Raw genomic sequence first — 20,160 nt, forward strand, 5'->3', positions numbered from 1 at the left:
ATTTTCAACCCTGGATGCATTTTGGAATCATCTGGAGCACATTTTTTAAATTGCAGATGCTCAGTCCCCCACCACTAGGGACTTGAATTTAAATGGTCCAGGTGGAACCTTGGACGTTGGTATATTTTTAAGGCTTCCTGGATGATATGAATAAAGGGTGAATAAGGTGCTCTACGCTGTGCTACCTTACTTAGACTAGATTAAATTGGCTTTGGGGACTATTTCTTAATGACCTAAATCACTAGCTGGAGCAGAGGACTTGAACAGGGCTGGGCAATTATGAGGGTGGGAGAAAGAGTTATACACATGTCTCACTGGGAAGCAGATCGCTGCTTATGTGAGTGAGGACTGGCACACAATTAGCTAAATGACCAAGGCAGTGCTACTGGGACATGCTACTAAGAAGACGTAAAAACAAAAATGGGGCTATTTAAGGAGTCAGGTGAGTCCGATTGTTTTAGGATTCTAAGGCCAGACAAAACACTGAGGAAAGCTCTACCGATGTTTCTGTAGGACTTCTCTGTTTTAAAGAAGATACAACTTGTATATCTAGCAAGATTAAATTAATATTTATTATTGTATTATGTGTGTGTGTGTGTGTGTGTATTCCAGAATATATTTTCCACTCTTTGTCTTTCCTTTTTACTCTCTTACAACTCTTAATAGTGACTATTGATGAAAGATCCTGATCACCACATATTAAAATTCATCATTTATCCTATATAGATAATGCTTTCTGCATACCATTTCAGAAATATTAATATGCCATATGATTATAAAGATAATATTCTCTTTTTTTCTCTAAAAGTTTTATTCTTTTCACATTTAGGTCTATAATCTATTTATAACTGATTTGTGCAGTATATTTGGTGTGATATAGCAAATCAAGATTTGCTTTTTTCCAGAAAGATATTCAATTGATACAGCACTGTTTATTAAAAATGCAGTCCATTCCAACTACAGGGTAATTTTTTGTCATAAATCAAGTGACAGTATATGTGGGGGTTTGGGCTGTCTGTTCTCTTTCATGTGCCCTTTGTCTATTTTTCCATAAAAATCTCACTACCATGATTTCCACAGCTTTATACAGTAGGTCTCACTATCTAACAGTGAAAGCTCACCAGCTTTATTATTGTTCCAAGGTATCTTAATTTTTTTCAATTATAGTTGACATTAAATATTAGAGTAGTTTCAGTTGTATAGTATAGTGGTTAGACATATATAACTTATGAAGTGTCCCTCTCAGTGAGTCTAGTACCCACCTGGCACTGTACATAGTTATTACACTATTATGGACTATATTCTGTATGCTGTACTTTACATCCCCATGACTATTTTGTACTGGTTTGTACTTCTTAATCTCTTCACCTAACTTTTCTTTGTATTTCCAATTAAATTTTAAGATCAGTATGTCAGTTCACACCACAAAATACAGACACATACACACACAAGCAGACAAAGCCTCCTGGGACTTCAATTAAGATTTCATTGACTCCGTAAGTTAAGTTGGAGAAAATTAACACCTTCACAATAATAACTCTTCTTATTCATAAACATGGTATTTTTCACTTTTTAAAGATTTTTATGTAATTCTTTCAAGAAAATTATACAACTTTAAATATATATTATACACACAAATCATTAGATTTCCTTGTATTTGATATTTTGTTGTTATTATTATATTGTTTTAAATTTTATTTTCTAGTCTTTGATATTGTTACATAGAAGTAGAATAATTTTTTGTACATTGGTCTTTTATACAGTGACTTTACTAAATATACTTATTAATTCTAATAGTTTATATTTATTCTAATAGTTTTTATTTACATGCACAGTCACGTTATTTGCCAAATATGATGCTATAGTCTACATGAATTTTTGTTCTTCCTTAATTACATTGGCCCAGTCTTCTACTTCAGTGTTGGGTATAAATTGTGATAGCAGGATATCCTCGTCTCATTTTTATTTCCAGGGAAAAGCTTTCAATAAATCATCATTAATTATAATGTTTATTATGGGTTTTTGAAGATAAGCATCAGAATATGGTTATGTTATTGTTTTCCAGTAAGTGTACTAAATCTTATGAAATGCTTTTTCAGTATTTATTGGAATGGCCATGTAATTTTTGAATATCTCTTATATGTAAAATAATCCTAGCATCATGCTGCTGTAAAGGTGAAGCATCTAACACTACGTAATGTTAATATATGTAAGAACATTAGGAGTATTCCAGTTCTATCGCCATTTCTAAAACATATCCAAAACATCCTCAAAATTCCATTACAGATTAAATAGATAACATAATTTCACTCCTGATTAAATATGTAATAAAATTTGATTTCTGATTATATACATAAATGAAAAGCATATGCATATCTCTGTTCCATAGAAGTTGAGAACATTCAATTGCAGAGTTGGGGTTCCAGCTGAGATGTATATTATTATTTCGTAGGGAAACAGGCTGCGTTAGATTCGTTCATTTTGCTGAACCTTCTGCCAAACTCCACTGACAAGTATTACACTTACAACGGCTCATTGACCTCTCCTCCCTGCACAGACACTGTTGACTGGATTGTTTTTAAAGATGCAGTGAGCATCTCTGAGAGCCAGGTAATCTTGGAAACTCAAACAAATGAAGTAATTTGAAGGGATGTAAAAAAAAAAGATTTTCTGAGCTTTATACAGAGTATGTTTTAAAGCCTTTTACTCCTGCCCTTGAAACAGGTATGTTAAGTTATATATTAAATTATCTTCTTTTTAGTTGGCTGTTTTTTGTGAAGTTCTTACAATGCAACAGTCTGGTTACGTCATGCTGATGGACTACTTACAGAATAATTTTCGAGAGCAACAGTACAAGTTTTCTAGGCAGGTGTTTTCCTCTTACACTGGGAAGGAAGAGATTCATGAAGCAGGTATGTACTGAAATATAATTTTCCTATACAGCTCACAGAGTCAGCATTAGGAGACAGTGTGGTACAATGGAAAACATACAAGACATACATGTTTAGAAATATGTTGATTATTAGCTTTGTAGCTTTAGACAAACTATTTAGCTTCTCTGAATCTCAGTCACCAAAGTCAAAAAAATGACAACTTAAAAATATCTATTTTTGGCCACATGACTAACCCCATTTAGTAGATGAGAAATGATTCAGTAAGGAAGTGATTTTTCCAAACCATGCAGTAAAAAATGGCGAAACCACATATGCACCCCCAAATTCATTTATGGAATCTGTCTGTGCTAAAAGCTATGAAAGAGAAATTAATGAGGGACTGAGTTGTTCAGAGCTTGGGAAGATCACGTCTGGTTGGGGTGCTCATGCAACCTCAATGAGAGAACTATATTTGAACTGAGCCTTGAGGTATGATTTGAGGGGGTGTTTTTTTTCGTTGTTTTTGAGGCAGAGAAGTAATTTATTTCAACAAGTATTTGTTAATTAAATTTATTGGGGTGACATTAGTTACTAAGATTATACGGGTTTTAAGTGTACATTTTTTATGATATATTATCTATATAATGCATTGTGTGCCCACCACCAAAAGTCAAATCTTCTGTCACCATAAATTGGGTTTTAGTGTTCATCTTTGTGTTGGCAGCTCCCAAGGAAGAGTTAGCACCTAGTAGGGATCAAAACCAAATGTGTTTAATTATTGATGAATACAAAGTGAGTCTTTTTCCCATTTGCCTTCTTTGGGGGTAAGGGGTGGGGATAACTTTGTCCTGGTCAGGCAATGAGGGGACATGGGAGGCATCCCTGCAGCGGTTGCTGGGTCTTTTGAAGCTGGCACAGCAGTCAGAGCCTTTAAAGATGCCTGGAGGACACAGTCGGTGCATCTGCTGACTTGTCCTTTTCATTTTGTCCTTTGAGTGGACTGATTCATGAAAGAAATAGTTGAGTGGCCTTTGCTTTGGGGACTTAAAACTTTTCCAAGTACATGGTCTTCTTTGATCTCACCCCTACAATCAGTTTTTGGACATGTATAAAATTAATTTAATAATCATCTGCCTTTGAAGATTAGGCATTAAGTCAGCATGTTTTAATGTGATATTTGTGAGCATTGTTTACCTTTGAACCACAAAAAATAGAGCACAAAACAGGAGTAATGAATAGCTGTACTTAATGTTATGTTAAGTTTCAAATTGCCCCAAAGAGAGGAAATTTAATTATATTTCTACTAGCAACATTAAATACTGTAACATCCTGTCTGGTAAATAACAGACAATTGATTAGAATAAAGAAACTGGATTTAATCAGCTCCTTTTCTAAAATGCATTATGACCAAATACCAAATTAAATAAATGTGATTCTTTTGTCATGTCCTTTTTAAAAAAACAATTTATTATTTTTTGATTTGAGAGAGAGAGAGAAATGAAGAGGGGGAGAGAGAGAAACAGTGATTTGTTGTTTCACTTATTTATGCATTCATTGGTTAATTTTTGTATGTGATCTGACTGGGGAACAAACCTACATGCTTGGCGTATCCAGCCAAGGCCTCATCGTGTACCTTTATCAGTTATACTTAATTAAAACATTTCTTGTGTGGTACTAACTAGTCTCAGTGTATTCCCCTCCCCAGCTCGCTTCCTTCTCTCATACTGAACTCTATGTAAAGTCCCCTGAGAGGACAGACCATATCTCCCAGCTTCCACTTATACATGCTCTTTCCTGTCCATGGCGTGTTTTCCCTACTGTCTTTACTCATTGCTCTCCTCCTCCTTCAAGACTCAGTAGACCGTTGCATGCACTGGAGAGTCACTCTGACTCTATCTCCATCCCTACCAGTCTGGCTCTGGCCAGGGCACAGATTGTGCCATTGTAGAGGCACTATGCCCATAGAATACAAGACAATGATGCACATCTCAGTTCTGCGATGTGCCCCGGTGTGCCTGTGTTCTGTGCATCCAAACCTCATAGCAGTTGGCATAGAATGATAACTGTTTACTTACTCATTTTTATCTCCCACTTGCCTGTGAGCTCCATGAAAGAAGTAGGTTTTCTATTTCTTAACCTCTGTTGCTGAGCTAAAGTGCAGCTCTCACTTACCATACATTTACCAAATGATGAAATGAATCCATTTCTATATAATGCAAATTAGGCAGGTTATACCTAATGGTTGTCTATTGCACCATTCAGTGTGTCTACCCATGTGTCATTCTGATTTAATGTGTAAGTAACATTGTTGTTTCCAAAGTTGAGGGATGAAGTCCAAAAGTAATCCTAACAAAAACAGTAATAGCTGTCATGTATTTTGTAAATCAGAGTGTTCAACCTCTTATAGGCCTTGTTTTCTTCATTTTACAGTTTAAAGGGTGATACTAAGTATGTCCAAGTTCTCAGAACTATAAAGGACCCAGTCTTTGAACCCAGGTCTTCTTGATTTTAAAGACTCCCAAACATCTCTCCACTGTGCTTTATATTTATAAGGGAACATCATTTCTGCTTATATAATTTTATGATAAAAACCAAAGACTTTAAAGATATGAAACTTTTCAGAAATATTAGCTTTTTCAAAAACTGCAACAGCTAAAGTTTTGCTTGTTCCATCACGAGTGGTGGCATTCAACAATTACCTATTGTCATTCGCCATGTGTGTAGTCCTTTGATGTTTTTCTTAATGGACACGTTATCTCTTTTCTACTTTCTTCAACTGAGTTTGAGAATAAGAATTGAGGTTTGTGTTTATGTTCAATGTTTATTTTTGTTAAACAATCTGAAAGTAAGTTTTATTACATGAGCATATTTTTTAAACTAAAAAAATATAGATAAGCACACAGAAGAGAATAAAAATTTTCTATAATGTCACCAACCAGAGATATAAATGCTATGAAGATTTTGATGAATATCCTTCCAGATGTTTTTGTTAAATTAATTAAAAATATATTATTATTTCTTATAGAAATTAAGTGGCACTACATATACCTGTTTATTGATTTTGTTTTATTCAGTGCTATAAATATATTGTTAACACACCATTCTTTATGTAGCTTTCCATTATAAAGTATAACAACTTATTTAACCATCTTCTCAGTTTGAATATTCAGGATATGTTTATATATTTTTCTATGATAAATATCTAACATCCTCATTTTCACCAATAGAAAAGTAAAAGTTGACATGAAAATTGTCAGAATTCTTCTCTCATTGTAGAAAAATATAGTTGTGAAACTACATTGCAAATAATTGCAAAAGCCATGTGAGGTCTGTATATTCATGTAAACTCCTTGAGAGTAGAGATCAAGCTTTGTTCACTTTTGCCTACATATCAGGAACTCAGTAAGTGTTTGTGTATGAACTCATTTTATCAAAACTTTAGTCCTCCATTTCTGCATTTTTGTGCAGAGCTGCCATTTAGTAGGAAGGCATGCCTTTTCAGCAGCATAGAGTGCACACTGGCTTCTCTGAGAATCAGAGAACTTAGTAGAACCATTGAATCTTGAAGGAGATAGTAAAAGCTGTCTTTTAGACAATGAGGAATGTGTATGAATAACCATACAGAGAGTGAGTGAGTGTCAGTAGGTGAAGTTCAACTTTGTCCCATGTCTTCCAGGTGCCAGACGCCTTCCCACTGCCCCCCTAGTCCACTATCAAGACTCCCCACTGAGAAGCAGGGGCCATGTGAAGCACAGTGGGAAAAGGCATGGGTTTTATAGTCTAGTAGGCTTTTGGTTTCAAAGCCCAGTGCCAATACTTATTAATTATATAAAGATTACCAATTTACTTAGTTTATGGAAGCCTCAGTTTCTCCATATATAAAATGAGAGTTAAATGCCATTTTGTATGTTGTCGAAGGGTTTAAATATACTGAAGTTTGCAGAGCAGAGCAGTCTTTTGAACATGATGTGCTCCAGACTTACAGCTACTGATATTGTAATGGATGTATGTATACATACTTGTGTATATATGTGTGTGTATGCATAAGGGGCGAGCTATCACAGCAAGTGCAGGGTGTTACTCAGGTTTTCTGCATTTAAGGCATTTGTTTGTTGAATAGAATTATAAATATACTTCAAGTCTCATTTAATAGCATTGTAATATATTTAATGCAAGCTTTAAAAAAACAATAAAATATGAAATGCTTTTCAAGGCAGAATAACATTAAAGGAGTGTCTTTGTCCCTTAATGGGTATCTGAGCTATGAAACGTTTTTAATAAATTCTAAAAAAATGTCATGATGAATTATACATCAGCAGAGTCACATTCTTGAAGGTCAGTAGTTGTAAATAGCATTCATTAATGTCACATGTACATTAACACTATGCTCTAACTATATACAGAAAAATTACCTGAAGGTTATTTACTTCTTAGACAATTATATATTACAGGTCTAACTATCGACACATTTACTGTAACCCCTGGAGAAGATTGACTGAGTTAGGTACAATTGGAAAGATTTCCTTTGCAAGATTCCTTTTGACAATTTCTCTCAAGTGAATGATATAACTATTTAGATGTGCAAAACAGTGACAGATTATTTTCAGTTATTGTTTAACAGTTGTGGTAAGGTTTCCATTAGTTTTTATAAAGATCTGCTACTTCCTGAGGGGAAATCACAACTTTAATTATCAATTGACTTCTGAGTCTGTAAATCTTTAGGCTCCTCTCACGACAGTTGTCAAAGTGCCTATCTCAGTATTTTTTTAAATGGTGGGCATAAACCAACTACTCGACCTAATAAATGAATTTGACAAAATAGCAGGATACAAAGTCTACATTCAGAAATTGAAGGCACCTTTATACACCAACAATGAAATATCAAAAACAGAAATTAGGTGAAAAAAGCCATTTACCATAGGAAGGAGAAAAATAAGTACCTAGGAATAAACTTAACCAAGGAGGTAAAAAGACCTGTACTCAGAAAACTACACAGCATTGAAGAAAGAAATTAAGGAAGACACAAATAAATAGAAGCATGTACTGTGTTCATGGATTGGAATAATTAACATCATCAAAATGTCCATATTACCCAAAGCAATTTATAGATTCAATGCAATCCTTATAAAAACACCAATGACGTATTTCACAGAAATAGAACAAGTATTTCAAAAATTTATATAGAACCATAAATGACCTGAATAGCCTCAGCAATTTTGAGAAAGAAGAACCAAGAGTGAATGATCACAATATCTGACATCAAGCTATACTACAAGGCCATTGTAATCAAAACAGTCTGGTACTGGTGCAGGAACAGACATATAGATCAGTGGAACAGAACAGAGAGCCCAGAAATAAACGCAAGTCTCTATAGTCAATTAATATTTGACAAAGGGGACAAAAGCATAAAATAGAGTAAAAATAGTGTCTTCAGCAAATGGTGTTGGGAGATCTGGACATGTATATGCAAAAAAAAAAAAAAAAAGAAACTAGATTACCAACTTCCCCATAAACCAAAATAAACTTGAGATGAATTAAGTCATGACACCATAAAAGTCCTAGAGGAGAACAGAGGCAGGAAAATTTCACATATCAGTGGTTGCATGGTGCATCAAAGCAGGAGACTCATATCTTCTTGACCATCTGCATCAACTTTCATAATTAGCTGAGAGATTTGCTATTGCCAAAAAGTTTACATGTTCTCCTCATTTATACTTCACCTCTTCCTTTTCTTTTTCCAGTTTTTCCTGTCTCTTCGTGACACCCAATGCACTGCTTATTAACCTTTCATACTTGTTTTGCAAGTCATGCACATCCCTACATAGGAGATATTAACCTTATATGTTTATAAATAATTAGAAGATAAATGAATTTCTGTGAAGCTTTTACACCTTTTAGTGAGAAAATGTGTAGTTTTGGAAAGCACAACCTAGTTTGGTCTAAGTGGTATATTTTTTACAAGTTTATTTTTATTCCTCTATGAATGGAGTCTAGGACTTAGAAACAAACATCCATTATATGGTATAGCTTACTAGATATATGGGTTATAGGCTATCATAGGAACAAGCTTCTTAGAGGCAGAAATTTGTATGTCATCACAGCCAGCAACCAAGTGGTTGACAATTCAATGTTAAAAATAAGTGTTTAAGTGAGAACTTTCATTGCACCCTAAAAAAGGAGACTACATGTTCATTCTTTATGTGTGAGGATTCTTTGCCTTTGTACCGAAGCACACACTTATACTCTATGTGATTTGACGTGGATTGCAGGTTTATAATAGGCTGGCTCATAGTCAAGGATTTGCAGAAATCAGATTCTCATTCTTGGCCTGTGTTCCTTGAAGAATCATCAACTATGAGCCAGATCACATGTAGCTTGTGGGGGAAAGAATGAGAGAGTTGATTCAGTCCTGTAGAGGAAATGGGACCTCAACATAGTTCTGAACTTTCCATCATCAAACAAATTACATTTTGTTACTATTTTATTATATCAATTGGATATCTTGAGTATGTGTTGATCTGGAAAATACTTCTGGATTTTAAATCCAGATTTTATGTTTTATAGAGTACATGTCCTTCTAATAAGATAAGCCAATTTCAGTAAGAAATACAAGGAAAATCTGGAAAATTTAGTGCAAATTAATAACTTATTTTATGATAATTACCCAGCTTTACACTTGAACACTATGTAGGGTATGCATATGGAATTAACTAGATTGTTATTTAAAAGAACCTGATAGAAATATAGATAGAAATGCAAGATTATCTTTTTTTTAAACAGATCAGTTATTTAATTAGGCTTTTCTAAGGGAATTTAGAACTTCATTTTGTGAGGATAAAGCCCATTTGTGAGAGCAAACACAGAGTGAAGGTGGCCCTGGAGCTGAGGGACAGTTTTAATTTTCAGCAGAATTTATGAATCCATGGTTTTCTGATCAACCTTGAGTTGCTCTGTAATCTCATATTGCTCCTCAGTGTCAAAGATCTTCTTCTCCTGGGATTTTCATACCACTGATACCCATTTTGGTGGAAGTGGCAATGACAAACTTCTGGTGTGTTCTACACAAAGGAACTCAATTACAGGCCAGAGGTCCAGTCACAGGTAGCAGGCCACTGCTCAGCTGCTTCAAGAAAACCACCCTCATGCCTCTGTGATGCCCAGTGAGGATGATCAGATTGGTCCCGGGAGTGATACTGGTCTGCAGTTTTCTCACATGCTGACTGAAGGGTTTCTTGCCATGGCTCAACAGCTTTCAAGGCACACCTTCAGCAGGATAGTATCTAGGCATTTCGCGAGGCTCAACCACTCGGGTACCACCATTCTTGTTGCCACCAACTGGTTTTGTGACAGTAGCAAGAGCTTTCTCCTCTTTTTCTTTTCAATCCTGGATTTAACTGTGGAATACTTCCTCTTGTACATGGCCTGTTGGGAATACACAGCTGACCAGGAATACCTGACAGTTCCTCTGAATAGGACAGGGTTTCGGCTGCAGTGGGGCTTCCTCCTCTTAGGTGTCTTGGCCTTGAGGCTTCCCTTCTTAACCTTGCCGCCAGCATCATCCTTCTTGGCTTCAGCTTTCTTCTCCTTAGTATCCAGCTTCTCAGTTTTTTCACCTGCCATCTTGCAAGATGGGAAAAAGCAGATATCTTTTTAATACATTCTAAAATATATATTTCCCCATAAAATCCTGTATTTCAATATCTAAAATACAAGATTTAGCTGCAGCTTTATAAGCTATTGCTAAATTATTGATTATCAATAAACAAAGGAAGTATTTTTAAAATATATTTATAATTAAAATAAAAGTAAAAACTATTTTAAAAATTACCAATAAGCTCTTAGAGATTTATAAATAAAAAAACAGGGCAGTAGGACCTGATTACACATATATTAATTTTTAGAATCCAGCTTTATGCTAACACTTATTCTTTAAAATTAAGCATCTGTGATTTCTGCTATTAGGTTTAGATAGACATTGACATTTGACCAAAGAAGTTTGTACTTTTTAGGCAGTAGACTTTGGAGTATCTTGCAGCCAATAATTTTATATTTTTCTCCAGCAGTATTTTGTGTGTGTTTGTGTGTGTGCATAAAATTTTAATGCATTTTGATAGTTTCATTTGGGGGGAAGAGAATAGTTCCCTTTAAATCATTTCTATACTCTAAAGCCCAGGATTGATTTTTTGAGGACAAAAATCTACAAATGATTGTCCAGAATCACTTTTAACTTTTTAAGATGGACTTGGGAATCATTATAAGCAAAACTGAGGAATCATATTCCTACAGTAACAGTCTCTGTGAGTAGCTCACATGTATTTGAGATGATTTGATGGTCTTCTGTCATCTAGTGGACACTAATAGAAGAGTCACTAGATAGCATAAAGATAATGTAGTCTGGACCTAAATTATTACAGAATATGTTTTCTTATTTTGAATTCATGTGTTTTATAATGGCAGAATTGTCCTTTCATTTTTAAAGATTAGCTCACCCTAATTCCTTGATAAACAAAAAATGGCATCATAGTTTATACTGATCAATCCTGTCTCTAACTCATAAAGTTATACATGCATTTATTTATACAAATTATACATATTTATAGTTTTCTGACTTATTCATACACCATTGCTAGCATAGCATACATTTGCTAAAATTGCTAATACTAAATTCTGCATGTAAAATTTGTTTCAATTCGTAGGCCAGCTATGAGTTTTGGGTGCCCTCCTGTGCTCAGGAGATAAACTACAGGCTAGTGTAGCGATAACGGTTTTTGGTGACATTCTGATGCTGTTTAGGTATATTTTCATTGGACCTTGAAATAGCTTTTGTAGCAGTGACAGTTGGGTGACCTATGTAGGATCTCATTCAGTGGCTTTGTAGCTTTAATATCCCCAGTAAACAAAACCCAGATTCCGTGAGCATATTAATTAATCCTTGGTCTTAGTGACCTTTCTCTCCCCCTCTTTTGCAAATCTATCCAGCTCATGAACAGATATATTTATTACTTTGCTTAATTTGAATAATATCATAAAATTTTATAATTTTATCCTCACAGTTAGTCCAAACTATCACAATCTGAATGTATTTCAGAAAGTATACGGGTACTCTTTCAGTTGACACCAAGTTTTTGGCGCCATTCCCAGCATCGGCTTGAATTCTACTTTAAGTTCCTGAAAGATTTTCAAAATATCATTTTTTTTCAGGTGATACAAACCAATCTTCTAATTCCATGAAATTAACAGCTTGATCAGTTTGTTATTCAAAAATGGATTTTGGTCAGCAGATCTGAAAAATACTGAAATAGTAGTTCTACTTGTTTCCCTATGGTTTTCTCAAGTTGCAAATTTTAAATTATTTCAAGGATGGCCTATAAACAAGCAATCTAGTAGTAGAGCATCTTTATTATTAAAATTCTCCTCATTCTGAGCTCAACAAATTTTTCTAGTACTTAATAAGAAAAATAATGGTACCATAAACTTGTAGATGTCCTTTGTTCATTTGTTTCTAAAAATGAGCTAATGCCAAATATTCAAGACAGTGATGTAGTCAATCTAGAAATAAATAGGTATGGTGTTTATGTTTATAAACTGTTAAGACCTATTTGGAAAAACAATAATATAAGAGAACATACAATTTATCCAAAAGCAGTAGTAAAACAAAACAAGACGATTAAAAATGAAATGGATCACTACGGCAGAGGTCAGAGGACTCCACCGCATCCTTTCCTGAGTGAGAAGGTAGGGTTTGAACAAACAGACATAGGCAGGGGGCAGAAGTATTTCACAAACAGGAAGTGGAGTAAACAAAAGCTCCACAGGGGGCAAGTGTTAACTCTTTACATTCTTTTGAAATAAAATCAGCAGAAGTCTTCATCGGATATGTTTTACAAGCTAAATCCTAGAGGCTGACAGTTGTACCAGTAATTGTATTTTTTTTTCTTTCTGCAGTTTGTAGTTCAGAACCAGAAAATGTTCAAGCTGACCCAGAGAATTATACCAGCCTTCTTGTTACATGGGAGAGACCTCGAGTCGTTTATGATACTATGATTGAGAAATTTGCAGTTCTTTACCAGCAGTTGGAGGGAGAAGACCAAACCAAGCATGAATTTTTAACAGATGGCTATCAAGACCTGGTAACTATAAGATCATCCGTTTCTTGTGTTGATGACATCATAGTTTAATTTTCAAGGAAAGATCTTACAAGTGGTTTTATGTTGTTGCCTTCAGTTACTTTGGACTTTATATGAGGCTCTCCAGTGGGGAGGAGGTGAAGCAGAAGCTAGCCCAAATTATGCCAAAACTAAGAGTGAATTATTCTAGGTTCTTATTTATGTTTTGAATTCCAGGAGACCACAACTTTGCCAAAATGACTTGTAGGGTAGACATATAGGGAACACTTAGCAACTAGAGGTCACTAGCATGGCTTCTCTTAACAAAGAAAGGGACTCAAAGAGCAGTTAAAGTCCTTGACTGTGATCTCACAGTTGTGGAGAGAATTGGGCCTGGAATCTCAGTGCTCTGATAGCATCATGTATTATTTTCCTATCATACTTCACCAGCACAAGAAAAATAAATCATACAGTAGAGAGGCCTTGAAAGTCTTTTTTTTTTTGGCATCAAATTTGCAAGTAGCACAGGTGAAGTCAATTGAGACAGAATTTCAGGACCTGAGGCAGGTAATCCTCAGGAAAGATCTACCTGCTCTTCCTCCCCACCCATGCACATGAGCTAAAGAAGATAAAGGACAGATTCCTTCTGTTACCTGAGCATCTCAGCAGTAAACTTTGCCTTGGTAGGGAAGTGTTGGCTATAGATCGGAGTCTGGCTGAGAAAACCCCATCTGGGTGTGGCTCCCCGAAGACCCCACAGCACGTCAGACCCTGACCTCTGCATCCAGACAGCTAGAGTCCCACACACCCTAGGAACCTGTCTTTAAACAAAAACTGTCCCTGTCATTATGGTGTTGAATATTATATGGACAAAATAGATAAAATTTGTACCAACATTTTAAATTTAGTTAACTAGAACAGAGACATGATGAATTGGGAAAGTTGTGGAATTAATGGAAATATACAATTTTTCATTTCATAATATGTAGATAATAATTTTATTACTGACTGGTTTATATATTGTTAAGATAAAGAAATAAGTTGGGTTTTCATTGTGTTTTTACTATTTTATTTCTTGCAAATGCTATACTTCATTTGTCTAAAATATTAATTTGTATTTTTGACACTCATTTATAAAGTTTAAGAGTTCTAGTTAAAAATTAACCATTCTAAAACTAAATCAGATTTTTTTAAAGCTAAAAATGCCTAGTTTTAGTAGGTTTTCAACTTAACATTACATAAACTTTTTCTTTGGTTAATAAAATGTAAATATTTCTCATCAACAAATGAAAAAATATTTTCTAAGGACAAATGTCTAGTATGATAATACTAGTTGAAAGTAACACAGTTGTAAAATTATTGACAACTTTCTTTTAGGGTGCTATTCTCAGTAACTTACTACCCAATATGAGTTATGTTCTTCAAATAGTAGCCATATGCACTAATGGCTTATATGGAAAATACAGTGACCAGTTGATTGTCGACATGCCTTCCAATGACCTTGGTAAGTGCCCACCTTATATGCCTGTGTATTATCTAAATCATTGATGCTAGTTTAGTTGCCAGAGGCACTGGTGCTTTCAGTCTAATTTTATATCCTTTTGGCCAGAAGGCAAAATTATTTTCTTTCTAGTCTGGATCACACATAATTTTGTGAAACATGGAAATTATTTTTCATTCAGCATGTCTGAGACACGACAATCAGTAAATTTATTCAGAATATTGACATTTTCTATTTGTAAAATAAGAACAGCAAAATCTTTTGTAATGTCTCTGATGCTTATCAAATGAAAATAGCTATGTGAACATTAAAACTTTTACTTCAAATAATAAAGATTTGGTTTCATTTGTGCTTATTTCCTTTTTCAGCACGCAAAGCATTTCGTAGTAAGTATATACATGATGCTAGGATCATGTGAAGTACTTTGAAATATTTATACAAAACATCTCAACAGTTTATCTTAAATATTTCTATCCACATTTTGTAATTTGGTTGAGGTGTGGGAGTGATTTCCTCTTAGTTGATTTCCCAGTACTATTTCACAAAAGCAAAACAAAAAGTTGGTTCCAGTTGTATTTATTTGCATGCATCTTCTCTGAGTATTATGGGAAAATCTTTTGATCTCAAAGCATATGCAATAATTAAATGAATTTCTAACTGTCACAATTTGACTACTATACATTTACACAATTAGTCATTCTTTGTTAGTAAAGGCAGTTTTAAAGTAGTATAATGAATTCTATATTTATATATGTATATGTGTATATATACACACGAACATCATACATATGCATATTCATAAATATATTCAAATATATATATACATACATGAATGTAAATTTCTTTGGTCATCCCTATCATGAGGCTACTCAATGAATTTTTACAAGTTTTTAATGGAAATGAATGGTTGCAAACTATATTAAGTATAAGGTTTCAGTTTTATGTGTGGATGGACAATTGATGTGTATTGGCTTGCTTTGTGGTCCATATGCTACAGCGTGGACTTTGATCCATTAAGAGCTTGTTCATTAATTACTTTGTCATAGTGTTCTTACTATTTGAATTTTTCATTTAAAGAATATATGTCAGAGCATTAGATGTTGCATTATGTATTTGTTTTAAACCACAACCTACAGAACTTGCCAAGGTATTTCTCAGGTTAAAAACATTGATGGCTAATGACTACTACTACTGTTACAATGGCAATATCATTATTTAATATTCCCTATGGCCTGCCTCATGGTCTGGGTATAACCACCTTTCCTACCACTTTCACTTAGCATTGTGTTTCAAAATCAGGTTATTTTTAAATGGAATGTGAGCTCTGAGTGTTATTAAAAGGTGAGTATCAAATAGCTGACTGTGGTTTCCGCTGTACCATCTCCTCCTGCTCCTCTGCTGCATGTCATCACCCCCCAAAGGTCTCTACACTGCCCCACCCAGAAAACAACATCTTGAGCAGCGAGACACTGACCATGCTGGTCGGCATCGTATGAGGGTTGATGAAATATGGCATATAAAAGTCTCCTCTAATCCTGTTGTATGTTTCAGGATATGAATTACACTGAATACATTCACTTGATTTTACTATCTAGGTTTCATTATACCACTCTAATTTCTGTAAATAAAACAATTATCCAGGAGTTTACAGAAAACAATTACTGTTAGCTATTTATATTGTGCTCTTTCTTACTCTATCCACAGTAGCAAAATTTTAAACTTTCTGAATTTTTTCTTCTTCTTTTTGAGAAGCTTATTGCATATGAAAAAATAGATCAAATGTCTATTTTCTACAGAAGTGATTTCTGAGTGATCCTTTTAGACTGAAATGATGTTGGCACAAAGTACAGCATTGTATCATTTGTAGCACTTTCACATTTTTACAAAATAATGAATATTATAACTTATTTTCTATTTATTTAAAGGATCAAGACACTGATGAAGTAATGAGATGCTAGTGTGGACACACTTTAATCTCCACGAATGTCTCAGTCTTTAAAACATACACTGTAACGATGTTTTAGCAAAAGATAGAGTTTGATTTGATGTAAGGATGCTATTAGCAGAAGATGGTATTTGATTTGATGTTTCACTGTGATATTCCTCTGCAGAGCCAAGGGTTAAAAACTTAGGTAAATTATTCTTTCAAAAACTACTTCATCAAAAGTCAATCTACCCAAAAGTTGGGTCTTCCTGTTTTGGTTTTTTTAATAGAGAAAATAGTAGTTCTGTTACAGCTCATTCCTTCTGATTTTAAAGGCTGTAAAGGCATTTCAATTTATATGTTTTCAATTTATTATTGAACTTATATCATGTCAAATATTGTTTCTTTGGTAAACATGACACAGTACAATTCTTGACAGCAGTACTCTAGTGGTTTAATTTGATGGTACCTACAAGTTTGTGAATTGTGTGATTTATGTGGCTAATACAGATGTAAGTAGATTTGAGTACTGCTTACATCATGGTTTCTATTAGTACCATTTTGTCCTGTTTATCATGTTGTTTCATTACCTTAGTAACATTGTGTTATGTCTTATTGATTAGTCTACTATATTTTGGATAAACCATTTTCTAAATATCGTACTGTTTATTGCTTTGGTTAAAGAGAGCTGAAGGAGATCATTTATAATTGCCCTTATTCTTTCATTCATAGGTTTCAAATATTCTAATCAATATCTGTGAAGAAAACCTCAATCATCCAAATTGTGCATTTAACTTTGGCCAATTTATTAAGTTATTGCTTGTGCATTAATTATATTTTGTGTACAACAGTATCACCATATACAACTATTCATATGTTTGAACTGCTATTTTAAAATGAATGCATAAATTTATATTCATAGACAAAATTTTTCAAGGAAACATTTTTAACATTGAATGGAAAGTACGTTCTTTTCAAATACTTTGTAGAAAATTAAATTTATGAATAAGTAATTCATAAACATATTTATTTTATTTTAACTGATATAATTGTGTTTATTTCTTATCTATAATGTAGAGCTAATTATTATACAGTTATAGGGACATTATTTAGGTACATGTTTTATGACCTTGGTAACTATGTGTTCAATCTAAACGCACGATGAATTAAATGAGCACAGTTTTCTGTTATTGTGTGCTTTTCAGTTGTGCAACAATTGTCTTTGTTAAATCATTCTACATTTGTCCTTATCCAGCCTGTGCCATCCCATGCTGTGGGTGTTATTATATGATATACGTAATCACAGTTTGAAAAGATTGCAGTCCACATTGCTTTGACCGTTTGCACTGTGAACCTTGGCTTACCTTCAAACAATTAAATAAGTCTTGCTAGCCAGCCTACATTAGTGGTGCTTTTTTGTGTTATAGAATATTAATGTGTTACCAATAAGCTCTTTTAGAAAAATTAGCATTGCAAGTGCCAAAAACAAAACTACAGTGAGCCAAGAGCTTTTGTTCAGTTATTACACAAATATGAATTCCAAGTATTCACTGACAAAAAAAGTCTTGATGGTTAGACTTTTACAGCCTCCGTGGAGTTTCTTTTGATGAAGTGAGAAGATTCTGGAAACTAGTATAATTTTTGCACTGTTATATGTGATTGTAGTGCCTGAGTCAGACCAATGGCCACTGAAACATCAGTTATTATTTTTGAGGGAACAACCGTCCAAAGGGTACACAATATTAGATGTATCAGTCTCCAGAGTTTGACCTTGGCTGCTATGAATTCTCAGACCCAGAAGTAACTTATTCATTTTCAGGGCAATAGAAACTCTCTTCCAAAATTATTTTATTTAAAAACTGTTCTGAAGAGACCCAGCCAAAGTCTTCTGGTTTAGAGGGAGCATTGAAGTGTTGCTGGGCAACCTTATATTCAGTCAATCCAAATGATCTGATAGGAAACCAGAATTAAGATCCTCAAAGCGGGTATGTACTTACCAGTGTGAAGACCCAAACTCGGGGATTCACCCAGGAAGTGCCACAGAACAGAGAGGGATCAAAGATCTGCTTGGGTCCACATATGCTGCTTCTAGAGCCCAAAGGGGCCCAGAAAGAACTTCTTACTTTTTCTTTTTTTTTTTATTGATGTTCAAGTACAGTTCTCTCCATTCCCTCCTGTCAGTCTCCCCCCACCCAGCCATCCCCACCTCCCATCTTTGATGCTTGCCACCCTTTGGCTTGTCCATGTGTCCTTTATACATGTTCCTTGACCAACCCTCCTCTCTTTTTACCCCATTATCCCCTCCCATCTTCCGTCTGGTTACTGTCAGTTTGTTCTTAATTTCAATGTCTCTAGTTATATTTTGCTTGCTTGTTTGTTTTGTTGATTATGTTCCACTTAAAGGTGAGATCACATGGTATTTGTCTTTTACCACCTGGCTTGTTTCACTTCGCATAATGGTCTCTAGATCCATCCAATACTTACCTGGCAGGGGAAATATCATGATCGAGAACTTACTTCTTAATGAAGTAAACAGCAAAGACACATATAGTAGAATTTACTGATACTCTGAAGGGCATATGTTTGGGTAAAATCATGTATTTTAACATGAGGAACCATCATCCATGTAATTAATTTATGCTCTGGTAAAAAGATAAAAATAAATGCAATTAACACAGAGAATACTGAAAGAGAAGGGAATCAGTCCTCAATGTGATCTGTATGTATATCTTCCCCAACCCTGACAATTAATAAGAAAATTGCCTTTACCCATTACAAGTATAGAGTTAAGTGAAGTTAGACCTTTGTTGTTCTAATTTATAACTGTTCCTTAAGCATGTTGAAGAGAACAAGCTGTCTTTGAGACTTTTTTTCCTAGCTGTTTAACAGAGAAACATCTGCAGCACAGGCGGCCAACACAAGGCCCTCGGGCTGAATCCAGCCCTCCACCTTGTTTCTACCCAGTGGCAGCACCGAGCTCCTTGCCCCTAGTTGAGGAGTAGTTACATTCATACAGTCCTAAAATTACATTTGGTCCTTTGAAGGAAACTGAGAGGCTGATGTGGCCCCTGGTGAAAATGAGTTTGACACCCCTGATCTGCAGTATAATATATGCATCCGCAACAAGTATTTGATTATGATTTGTGCTTGTTAACGTTAGAGTATTTTGAAAGTATTTTGAAGTACATGAAAAAGAATGATCACATTTGAAAGCATTGTCAGTGAAATTATGCATTGTCTCCCATGCTGAATTTAGAGACTTTTATATGCATAACTTACTCAAATTGTGGTTTTTAGAAAGTCATATTGAAGGTTGTTTTTTCTCTCTCTGTTTTAGTTGCATCCCACTTTTAAATTCACATATAGTATTCCCTGGTTTCCTTGGAGGTTATAGAGACACAATTGTTCTGGACTATTGAAATCACTTTAATTTGGCAACCTGAGGAATAAAGACCGTGAAAAACATGTTGGGAAAAAGGTTTTGTAGAGACAAAAATTGAAAAAGGAGAACAGCAATAATCCAAATAAAAGTTTCCAAACAACTTCATGGTCAGGTTTAACAAGAAAAAAATAATAATTGAGAGTTAAAATTTAAGACTGTGATTGTTTTCAGTGAATATTTTCATTTTTACAGCACAGAAAATTGTTCAGGGTAAGTAACTCTGTGAAATGGAGAGTATTCATTTTATGTGAATCCTTCTGGAATTCATGAATATCACCATATTTTGTGATTTTACATTTCCTTTTCTTTTTTAT

The 20,160-nt window shown here is 34.5% G+C and overlaps 1 protein-coding gene and 1 pseudogene across 4 annotated transcripts in view; one reads left to right on the forward strand and one right to left on the reverse strand.

Moving 5' to 3' along the window:
- PTPRZ1 (protein tyrosine phosphatase receptor type Z1) overlaps window positions 1–20,160 on the forward strand; it is a 185,165-nt gene that overhangs the window by 111,600 nt on the left and 53,405 nt on the right. For all 4 annotated transcript variants that reach the window (XM_028525564.2, XM_028525565.2, XM_028525566.2 and 1 more), the window contains exons 7-10: window positions 2,453–2,610; window positions 2,762–2,912; window positions 12,819–13,003; window positions 14,357–14,483. In XM_028525564.2, the coding sequence (XP_028381365.1) occupies window positions 2,453–2,610; window positions 2,762–2,912; window positions 12,819–13,003; window positions 14,357–14,483 (621 nt within the window). The remainder of the gene's footprint in view (window positions 1–2,452; window positions 2,611–2,761; window positions 2,913–12,818; window positions 13,004–14,356; window positions 14,484–20,160) is intronic.
- On the reverse strand, window positions 9,640–10,523 carry LOC114507643 (annotated as a pseudogene).

This window comes from Phyllostomus discolor, chromosome 10 (genome assembly GCF_004126475.2).
Source record: "Phyllostomus discolor isolate MPI-MPIP mPhyDis1 chromosome 10, mPhyDis1.pri.v3, whole genome shotgun sequence".
Taxonomy (NCBI): Eukaryota; Metazoa; Chordata; class Mammalia; order Chiroptera; family Phyllostomidae; genus Phyllostomus; species Phyllostomus discolor.